This window comes from Capsicum annuum, chromosome 4, assembly GCF_002878395.1.
Source record: "Capsicum annuum cultivar UCD-10X-F1 chromosome 4, UCD10Xv1.1, whole genome shotgun sequence".
Taxonomy (NCBI): Eukaryota; Viridiplantae; Streptophyta; class Magnoliopsida; order Solanales; family Solanaceae; genus Capsicum; species Capsicum annuum.
Window position 1 is genome coordinate 228999171 of NC_061114.1, and position 11559 is coordinate 229010729.

General features: G+C 33.8%; 1 protein-coding gene across 1 annotated transcript; it reads left to right on the forward strand.

The window, feature by feature from the left end:
* Positions 1-2647: 2647 nt before the first annotated feature.
* On the forward strand, positions 2648-7523 carry LOC107866902 (spindle apparatus protein lin-5). The gene is made up of 5 exons (XM_016712922.2): positions 2648-2958; positions 3064-3175; positions 5437-5510; positions 5640-6245; positions 7139-7523. Exons 1-5 carry the CDS (start codon positions 2755-2757, stop codon positions 7250-7252), a joined length of 1110 nt encoding a protein of 369 aa, XP_016568408.1. The 5' UTR covers positions 2648-2754; the 3' UTR covers positions 7253-7523.
* The last annotated feature ends 4036 nt before the right edge of the window (positions 7524-11559 follow it).

The window sequence follows — 11559 nt, forward strand, 5'->3', positions numbered from 1 at the left end:
AAATCAGTGCTACATCACAGTCTGAACTATCAATGAACTCTTCATCGTCTCCTAATCTACCCATATATCTGTCTTTTTTTTTTCTAAAATTGTCCTGAAAAACCTTTGTCAATACCAACTTCACCTACAAGTATTTTTTCTCTAGTTTTTGCTTTTCTTTTTGGATTTTTTTTGCTTCTACTTTCAACCCTAAAGGCTCTCAACTCTTCATCAATGTCTGAAACATTCTCATTAGGGATTTCAACATCTGAATCAGTACTGGGAACATCTGATTCATTCCCATTCAGATCTTCATCAAGACCCCTACCCTCATTACCATCACTGTTTATACCATCTTCATCAATAAACACTGGTGAAAGAAGAGAAGACTGTTACACAACCTCAATATCTTCATCAATGCCATGAAGAAGAAACACGCCAAGCTCATCACCATCTTTCAAGTTCTTCACTAAGTCTGATAACTCCCTATCCGAATTAATTAGAACTAACTCTTTACCATCTATATTTTGACAGTAGAACCCCTCAATATTTGAATACCCAAGATCTTTGACGTAGGAAAGAAACTCAAAAAGACTATAGTGGTCTTTATCAATAGCAACAGCAAAGACATCAACCTCATCTTTATAACTAAGTTTAGGGCGGACTACAACAGTCCCCCCATGATGAAAACAGGTCAAAATATAGTTGTCCATTATATTTCCTTAACAGCCCCTAAAAGATTCTCAATAAAAAGAAATACCCAAAATACCCCTAAAACAGAAAAGTACCAAAATAACCTTGTCTTTATCAGTGAAATCTGAAAAATAACACATAAATTAGTGAAATCTCCAAAAAATCGACACAAAACCCTAACTTTGTCACTAAAATCCCTAAAAAAAACTAATAACAAAAATTTTAAAAAAACACTAGAATTTGTTGGAGTAAAATGTCCATACAGTAAGCTAAATAGAAAAAAAGTAAAAAGCAACTTTAGTTGTACCTCAAATTTCTTCAATTTCTTCAATTTAAAAAAAAATCTTCAATTTCGTTGATGAAAATTAATCAACACTTCATTGAATGCATTGTACCTACAAAAAATATCATTATTAGCTAGATCTCTCTAAGAATCAACAAAAATTGAATCAAAAGTAAAAAAAACAAAAATTACCATAGGTTCAATTGGGTTTCAGAAATTGTGAAAATGTGATTTTTTGGGGATTTTATTCCCCTTAAGTTATCAAATATGATGTGTAAAGTAATTTCCTCCGTGGCAAGTTATAATTGGCTTATAAAATTTATGTGGGTCAGTTGACCCACACGTGCCTCGGGTTAATTTTAATAAGGGCAAAAAAGTGTCAAAGTAAGACACTTCTATCTACTTGAGGTGTTTAAAATGAGCATGATCCAGTTGAGGTGTCTAAGTGAAAGATCGTGCCAAGTTTAGGGGGTCATCGATAGGTTTGGCCTTTTTCTATTTTATAATTTGAAACATGACAAATTTATTGCATATAACATGATATCATATCATATTATAGCATGCCGTGATTTTAAAATGCATTTTTTTCTATTTTATAGTTTGAAACATGACAAATTTGTTACATATAACATAATATCATATCATATTATAACATGCCATGATTTGCACGCCACAATTTTAAAATGCATATTTTTCCTTTTTTGTAGCTTTGAAATCATAAAAGACATATTTATGAGTAAAATCAAATGATACAAAAAAAAAAAAAAAGAATAAGTTTAAATAAAGTACCACAAGTCAAAGGTTCAAATTATTATGATTTGATCTGATCTATGATTTGTCGAAAATGATAATTTGATCTATTATAGCATGAAGTCACATCACCCTATTATAGCCAAGAGGATTTGTAGTCAAAAGGAGATTGTTCAGATGGTAAACACACTCCACCTTTAATTCCGAGGTTGTGATTTTGGAGTCATTGTGGGGTGCACATGCCATAAATTAAAAATGTGTTTTCAAAATTATATGATTTTTAATATAATTTATAAGTAATCCAACATAATAGCTAAATTAAATATAAAAAATAACACACACACACATATATATATATACCTTAACTTACCATATTTACATAAATTTCTATCCTCACAAAGTAATTACAATAATCGTCCAAACTAATTATGTGTCTTCCTTGGATGTATCTCGGAACTAATTGTGTATCTCGAAAGACCAAAATAAAATAAAATAAAATGTATCGGGAGCTAATTGTGTATCTTTACAAGAAAAAAATATATTTTCTTCGGATATATTATGTGTGTCAACAGAGCCAAAATCGGAAAAAATGTATCGAGAGCTAATTATGTATCTTTACAAAGTAAAAAAATGTTTCTTTGTTGGATGTATCGGGAGCTAATTATGTATCTCGACGGACGCAAAATCGAGATTTTCAATAATTATACAAAATATCAAACTTTTCTTTAATTAAGTAGCAAGCTATCAAATTTATGCTATTGGCCCTTAAATATAACATGAAGTCATACCGATCTATCATCACGACTCGCATGATGCAACACTTGCAAGAGCTCAAAAGGCATCAACCCCAGAAGCAGCCCAATACCAGGCCCAACCCAAACCCAAACCCTGGCCCAGCCCAATCCTCACACACTCCCTCATGTAACGTACCGTTTCGAGTAAAGGCTTCTGTACATGACCGTTGAGCAAATTTTCGAACTCAACGGCTTTACGCTCCTTTGCGCTCTCTCTCCCTTTGAATTTCACAATTTTTTTCTCTTGAATCTCCAATGGCTAAGCCCAAAAAGTCGAATAATTCATCGGATAGAGAGAAATGGAACAAAGTATTCAACGGCTTAGTCCACATGTTGTCATCACAACAAACGCAGCTTGAATCACTCGCAAAAGAAAGAATTATACTCGAAGATCGAATTAAGTTACAGAATGAACGATGGGTATCTGATATTAATGACTTTCAAGAACAGATTTATGAGGTTATTTTTTTCATTTTTGATGGAATTTGCTTTTTTAAAATTAATTTAGGGTTTTGATTGGGTGGAATTTTAGGGATTTTTGATAAATTTAGGTTTTTTTTGCAGATGAAGAAGGAATTTACTGTTCAAGAGATGGAGCGTATACTTGAGGTTGCGAAATCGGAGTTTATTGTTGGTTTGAAGCAACGAGATGTTGCCATGTTCAAAAGGAAGTTTGGTGAGTTCTATTTTAAAGAAAAGACCTTTTATATGTTTTGTAATCGTGTTGTCTGGGACAGTTTGCGTGCAACTCGGTTAATTCCACGCGATAACTGCTAGGTCCCACCATGGTGGAAGTAATAAATATCACGTAATTCTGTCCACCACCAAGGCTTTAGGACAAATGGGAAGAAATCACCTTTCTTGCCATAAGCTTTGTTTGGTTGATCTGAAATTGGAGGACGTGATCGAAATTTGATCTAACCGTGGACCTTTTGCTCCAACAACATACCCAATGTAATCGAGTGGGGTCTAGGGAGGATAGTGTATATGCAGACCTTACCGTTACCTTGGGAGGTAGAGTTCTATTGCTATGCAGAGTTCAAAGATGGCAACTTTTCACTTTAAAGTTGCCCTTTGTTTAAGTCGGATAACAATGATGAAATTTCGTGATTACTGCCTATGAAAACTTTTATGAGCCTTATTTTGCATCTATTTTGTGCTGCGGTTTACCGCAAATTATGGTGTCACTGCATAAACTATGGTTAGTAGGTAGTCGAGCGTTGTCTAGTTCCCTACCCAGTATTGTTATATATCCTCTGTTACTATCTTATTCTTGGATCGTAGTATTACATGTTGTTTCCTTTGCTTCAGATATTGTATTATTTATTGTTTAGCATGGCTTCTTCGCTACTGTATTTACTTTACATGCTTGTTTTTTGTATGCTTTACTTGAGCTGAGGGTCTATCAACAACAACCTCTCTACCTTCACAAGGTTGGGGCAAGGTTGCGTGCACACCACCTCCTTAGATCCTACTTGTGGGATTACATTGGATATGTTGTTGTTGCCTAAACTACGGTGTTGAAATTGCTTGAAAATGCAATTTCATTTTCTTACATGGTTCTTATTATTCGATTTGTTGAGATTTGTCAAGGGGACTATAGTATACTAGCGGTAGTAGAAACGAATATTGAAGTAATGGATAAAAAGTTATTTTGATAAAAATTATGACATTAAAATCTAAAATTTGAATTATTGATAGTTGTAAAAAAATGATATTATTTTCTTTTGATAACCAAGAAATCCACGAGGGATAGTGGAAGACGTGTCATATTAATTGAAACGGAATAGAAGCAGTTATATGTCAGGGCAAGTAGTGCACGTATCACATAAATTGAAATGGAGTAGAAAAGTTACGTGCAGGACTTCTGTTAATTCACCCTATTTCTCATCAATAGTTAGATTCTCTCAATAAACTTATGCAAACCCAACACGGAATAAAGTTGTATAAAATGATATTGTTTTCTTTTGATAACTTAGAAATCCTCGGGGGCTAGTGGCGCATGTGTCATATAAATTGAAACGGAATGGAAGCATTTATGTGTCAGGACTAGTGGTGCTCATGGTCATATAAATTGAAACAGAATAGAAACAGCTACGTGTCGGGGCTTCTGCTAATTCACCTATTTCCCATTAGATAAGTTAAATTCTTTCAATTACACTTTTACAAACCCAACACTGAAATAAAGTACATTTGAGCACTTCATTCAATTTACAGAAGTCTATAAAGGTCCCCAGAAAAATTGAATGGCATACAATCCCCTGATTATTTTCTAACTTTCTCCTTATACAAACCATGGCTTTAAGTCTTTAACCCAATTGAGATAGAGAAGGCAAAAGAGTCTAGGACAGAGAAGTTATGGTCTTTTATGGTGTTAATCCATGCTTTTTTTCCTGTCACGTGAGGGAGGGCAGGAAGGAGAAAAAATAAAGGGAAGAGACCTCAGGATGGGTTGTTTGACATGAGTGGTTGAACTTTCAACCCGAGACTGGAAAAAGGGTATGTTACTTCTTTTGTTACCTCGAGCCGACTTACTTCTCCGTCTGACTCACTTTCACTTGTACACATTTCAGCTCTTGTTCTAAAAATTTCTCGTTGGATTTCATCTCATGGCACAATTAACTTTCTTTTTGTGTATCTCCAAGCTTGTCAAAGTGGATCACTTAGATTAGCAAGAATGGAGTTCCTGCGTGTTATTAAAAAATTATGAATCGCCCATGTTTTTTTTTTCAGACCAAACCAAAAGCAAACTAGAAAAAAATGATAACTATTTTTATTGCTGAGGCTATTTTAGATGGTTTTATTTTTGAAAATGTCGTCCCATCCCCAAGGTATCAGTAGCCTTATCTGTTCCAGGGTAGACATGATCTTTTAAGTTATATTATTCCAGCATTCAATTTGGGGACTTACTACTTACTTTTCACCTAAAAAGTGCAGAAGATGCAGATAGTGAACTGGCTGACTTCAGAGGATGGTTTGATCTCCTCTCTCAAAAATGCTCTGAGCTAAATGTATGTTCTTTCAATTGCTTTTTCTTTTATGAATGTTGTTTCTCATTTCTTTTCGGGGCTTTAAGTTATTATTTGCTCTAGTAATCATAACTAGAAGATAAGACGTATGAACATTCATTTGATCCACAGGATGTATCAAGGACTGAAACAAATGAAAAACCAGAGACGAGAAAAAAGGCTTGGGAAGATGAGATGAGAAGGCTTAAAACAGAAAATGAGAAGCTTACTTCAGAGAAAAATTCTGAGATTTCTGCCCTCTTGGCAGAAAAGAATTTTATTTGGAACCAATTTAACAAACTGGAGAACGACATGACTGAGCAATTGAGGAGAAAATGTGCTGATCTTGAGCATGCAAATGGGAAAATACAAGCATTTACGAGGAAGATTGAGGAACTGCAATCGTCCAATGCTAATAAGGATAATACAATTGCAACGTTAAGAACTCAAATGGATGATACAATTGCAACATTAAGAAGTCAAATGGCCAAATTGGAGTCTGACTCCGTCAAAAAGAGTGAAGAGATATCCAAACTTTCCGCTGAACTAGTGTTGCTAAAGAAGTCTGGAAGTGCCTCTGTCACTCCTGTGCTGCGCCGCTCCACAAATGGATCAGGGCCTTCGAAGTTGAGAGGCACGTCTCGTGGGCCTTCAAAGTTGAGAGGCACGTCTCGTGGAATGGATCAGAGGAATATAACTGTCAAAGAAGAAAAGCAATCTTCACAAGCCCTTGAAAAGGTAACCTTGTCTTAATTTTAGAAGAAACTTTTCTGCAGCTGTCCTTTTCCTGTTACATAATTTGTCCGTATTAATGTTGTTCTTCTTTGAGGTATCTCGCCTATTAATGAAGTGTGTCATTGTCTTGGATTCAAGAGACTGGCCCTTTTTTTTCGGATGATGTAAAGAATAGATTATTCTTGTAATGCAGATCGATTTTTTTGTTATGTTAAAAACTATCTTCTCACTTCGTAAATGAAAAAGGAAAAGAATGACCGAGCAATCATCAAAGGTGTTAGCATTGACTTGACACTTTGCCGTTTGATATCCTGGACATCTTTCTCTGCCTTGATTTTTGCAGAATTTTCCTTGATAAAAATGACTTGATTTTGGCGTTTGCACTGGCATGTTCTTCTGTGCCTGATGTAAACAGCTCCTTTAAATTCAAGAACCAACCAGGATCAACCTACGTCTTCAAGAAATTACTTAGTTTTGTAGAAGACGATTTCTCTATTCTGCAGATAACAAGCTAGCATGCCCATATAACTTGAACATCATTGAGGTGTCCTCCGTCTTATCCCAACTGTGGGAGATATTATATGACATTAAAGGAATGCATTGTGTGCGCGACTAGACTACAATCTTGGTGCTACATTAGTCAGTCATTTGGATTCAAATGTATCTTCACAATTGTTTGATCTCATTTCTGAGCATGTCAGAGAAATATGTTACGGTCTATGCTATGTTGCTTGAATCCTTCAAAAATGCTGTCCGACATGTGTTTGATCCTCCAAAAGTTATTCATTTTTGGAGAACCTGGCACCAGTATAGTGTCATGTTGGAAGGTTTGAGTAACATAGGTTTTACGTGTTATGTAAGCTGATAGATCGTCTCTTCTTGTTTTTTTTTTGTAGGGACAGAGAAGTTCAAAACGGAAAGCAGGTAATAGTAACTTGGGTGCTCCAAATCTATTCACGTCCTCATTTAAGGTACCTAAATTAAAAATTGCATCTCCCTGTGTAACATGACCTCGTCACCAGAACTTTGGCGTGTATCTATATTAGATGATAGGTTTTCGGTACATATGTTTGTTTATTGGATCTTGGATCAAGATTCTTGATCATCTGTACTGACCCTTGGGTCTTGGTTCTTCAAGCTATGTAACAGTAGATTGTAGTCAGTACTAGATGTTGATGTTGTATACTATTATAGATAGTCCATGTAAGTTGTAACTAATTTAGTTGCAAGATTTCATTGAACTTGGAGTAGTAAATGAGGATCAATTGTTTGATTTGTGCATTTTCTGATTTTCTGTTCTTGTTGCACATCATCAAAGTGATAATTGTTTCTTCTCAATCTCTTTTATTACTGATATAACTACTGAATTTGTCTGCGCTTCGCATTTTGCGCTATCCAATTAGTAAATTTAATATATGATGTTTTAAAAATATTAGTTGAGATAATGGAGAAGTGTTTGTGTATGCACATTAAAGCTTAAATTCAGCAAATTGATGATGAATAAAATATAACAGAGAGCAGCAGACCATGCCTTGTTTTACTAGACGTCACGTCCTAAAGCCGTTTTTATGCTAAAACCTACAACTATGGCTGGACATAAAATATCGAAAATTGAACTATCGAATCGAATCGAAAATTTTGGTAATTGATATTCGGTAATTCGGTATTTGTATGATATTTGAAAGTAAAATTTTAATATTTCAATATTCAGGATACACTGAAAATTCTAATAATATTACAAAAGTCTCAGGAAGATTTTTCAATGGAAGCGATTGGAACAAACAAACCATTCTAATGCAATCAGGATCTTCAGCAAACCATGTCAAGGAAAGCATCCTAGATGGATTAACTACCTATGAAGGTATACCTTGTATTTACAAAACCTTTGAAGGAAATAGATATAGCTGTTCAAAAATGATAAATTTATCAATACAACTTGAATCAATCAGGATAACCATTCCTCCTTATATTACTAATCATCAATCAGGATAACCATTCCTTGTTATATTGCTAATCATGATAATGATTATAATATAATCCTAGGAGGATTATTTCTTAACAGTTTAAATCAATATAACATCCAAAAGGAAGGAATTGAAATAACTTTAGGAGAAAAAATTTGTTATATATATAAAACTAACCCCTGAACTTTAGTAATATATTCGTAAAAAGCACAAAAAAGAATACTAAATAGGATTTTTATTACATGTACTCTTTGAAGTTTAAGCATTGTTTGCACATCTCCAACTTAAAAACGGTATACCAAATACTGTATCGAATCGAAGTTTAATTTACCGATTATCAAATTATCAAACCAATATTTAAAAGTATGATATGCGGTATCTACTTTCAAACACCAATTATCAAATTATTGAATCCGAACTTTGAAAATACCAAATCGAACCCCCACCCCTGCCAACAACCCAAAAGTTTATTACTACTAATTTTGGTATGCTTGTTTCAACCGCCTTTACTTTGAGATGGTCTTTAATTTTTGTCTTTTAAGTACACGGCCATAAAAACTCTGACATTGCAAAAACATAAAAAAAATCAATTGGCATTAGTTTATATTTTTATACCATAATATAACACTAGTTATGCCTTATAAGTTTGGATCGATAAATTTCATTAAATGAACAACAAAGGCAAAAATCAAAGAACTCAAATATGCAACCCATGCAAAAATTTGATTTGGGCATAACTTCTACATACGATTTATGTATTATTTATATTTAGACCATAACCCAAATACCTCTAAACATTATCTAATGAAATGAAAAACAGTTGCACCCTAATCATATAACATAATCATGTACAAGCTATAACCCAGTGCTTTCGACGCAAAGTAATACTACAAAAGTAAAAATATAATCGTCGAACCTCCACATGTAAATTCTGAATCCGCCTCCGCTTTGTATAATCATTTTTTCTCAAAGTATACGAAACCAAGTAGATTGAAATGAGTCTTGATAATGAACCATGACCAAAACCAGCACCAAAAGCAAAGCAATACCCCAAGGAGATCCACCTTCTTGGCTGGCCAAATGATACACAACTGGTCTTGTAACACTTCCATAAGGATAAAACCATCTATTAAAATCAATCATTAGGTAAAGCAAAAGTATTATAAGAAAAGGCAACAAGAAAGACATGAGCTTTATACTAGCTTTGGATTTTTCAACTGTTGCTTTGTATTCTGAATAGGTAGACATGGACATCAAGAAAATTACTAGGCCAAATAAAACTATTAAGGCTAAAGGTGGTGCTGATATTGATTCTAGAGTTTGATCTCTCCAACTAACTCCTCTTCTTTCTCCTATGAACCAACCCATGCTAAGCTAGCTCTCAATATAATTGAAAGAAGAATTTCTATCTTTCTAGTTTTTATCAAGGTTTGATTTTCTTGAAAGACTGTGGAGCAAAGAGGAGTATGTGATGATATATATAGATAGGAAGAAATTAAAGGAGGTGTATATTGTATGGTCAGGAGAGACAGATAGGGGCCTTATATTGGTTGGGTCTAATAAAAAACGGATTCAGGATTTTAAGTCTATAGGTTTCTATAGCAACATCATGTTTTCTAAGGATACATCATGAATTAGTAAGTTTTACATTGATTGTCAACATATCGTAACCCTGTGATTCAGAATTTTAAGAGTCTGAGTTTTTGTAGCAACATCATATTTTCTACGGATGTATCATGAATTAGCAAGTTTTACTTTAATTGTCAACATATCACAACCCCCCTTTATTCATATTTGAGACCGATAATGTGAGTAAGTTCACGATGCGAAATTTTCAAATTAATATATAATACAATGACTAAATTTACTGTCAAACCTAGTCCGCCTCCGAATTGAGTTGACGAACTCAATATTTTGTACACATGAACCATAGATTCAAATTTGAAAACTTCCCAAAATTTCACCAAAGATTAAATTTGGAATTCATAATTTTTAATATAACACGATGAGCTCAATGTTAAAATCTTTAAAAATTAAATTTAAATTTTAAATTCACCTCTAATTTTATCTTTAAGTTATGGTATAAATTCTACCTTTTTGGGTTCCAATCGAAAACCGTCCTTCTTTTGAATTCCTTTCTACACTTTGAAAAAGGGGATTGATTCGAAGATGACAGCAAGAAAATGGGCAAAAAATACAAAAAGCAAAGGATATATTCTTTTCAATATAATTGGTGTCTCACAACTATGGTATATATTGGTCCATTTATTACTTGCTCATGAAGTCTCAAAGTTATTCCGTTTAATCACCATCTTAATACCTCACATTAAAATATAAAATTATATTAGGCCTCATTTGTTTGCACTTAATGGAGGTGTGAATCTGAATGATTTAGACTTCAACCTGCATTAAGTTTATTTGTTTATCATTAAGATTTTGGCTCTTAATAGGTTTGAATATGTCTTAATCATTCAGATTTGCAACTAAGTCTTAGGCTCCATTTGTTTTTTTTAAGATTCAGACGTCTGAATCTGAAAGCACATCTGAATAATTAAGATGTTGTCTCTAAATCTGAAAAATGAATGATTAAGACTGTTTGTTTTTCAACATCTGAATGTGTAAAAGAAATTATTTGTATACATAATAAAATAAAAAATACAATTCAAATAAAAAATTAATTATATATTAAAAATATGTAATTTAATACAATAAAATTATTAGTATTTGATTGAGAAAAAATATTTATGTTTGTTAGTGATAGTAGAGATGACTTATAATGGTGGTTGTGGTGACAATGATTGATGTTAGTGATTAATAATGTTGGTGGAGATGATTGTGATAGTTGGTATTTTAGTGACTGTTATGACGGTGGCGATTGATGGTGGTGGTGGTTGTTATGATGTGATGTTACTTGATGTTAGTAGTTTAAGGTGTTGATTGTGTTGGCTGAAACATGAATGCATGATGATTGACGATGTGTTGGTGCTAGTTGAAGATGTTATTTGTTGTGATGGTGGAGATGGTTATTAGTAGAGATAAATTGTAGCGATGGTACTGATTGAAGTAATGGTAGAGGTGGCGTTACTAGTGACAATGATGGTAGCGGCCAAAGAATGTGTAGAGGTTGTGATGTATTAATGGTAATTAGTGGTGATGCTAGTTGTGAAAGATGAGTTGGTTGGTAGTAGGGATTGGCCGGTAGTAGTTGCTGATTGTGTTGTTGTGACGGCAGTGGTGGCGGTGAATATAATTAGAATAAAAGAGGTAGTAGGTGTGGTAGCGGTATTTTCTGTTGATGGTGGTTGTGATGGTGGAGGTGGTTGGTGGTGGTTGACAATGGTGACGGTGGCAGT

Coding starts and splice junctions, on each gene's coding strand:
- LOC107866902 (XM_016712922.2), top strand. CDS start 2,755: ATGGCTAAGCCCAAAAAGTCGAATAATTCATCGGATAGAGAGAAATGG. Junction 2,959..3,063: donor TTCAAGAACAGATTTATGAG/GTTATTTTTTTC, acceptor TTTTTTTTGCAG/ATGAAGAAGGAATTTACTGT. Junction 6,246..7,138: donor CTTCACAAGCCCTTGAAAAG/GTAACCTTGTCT, acceptor TTTTTTTTGTAG/GGACAGAGAAGTTCAAAACG.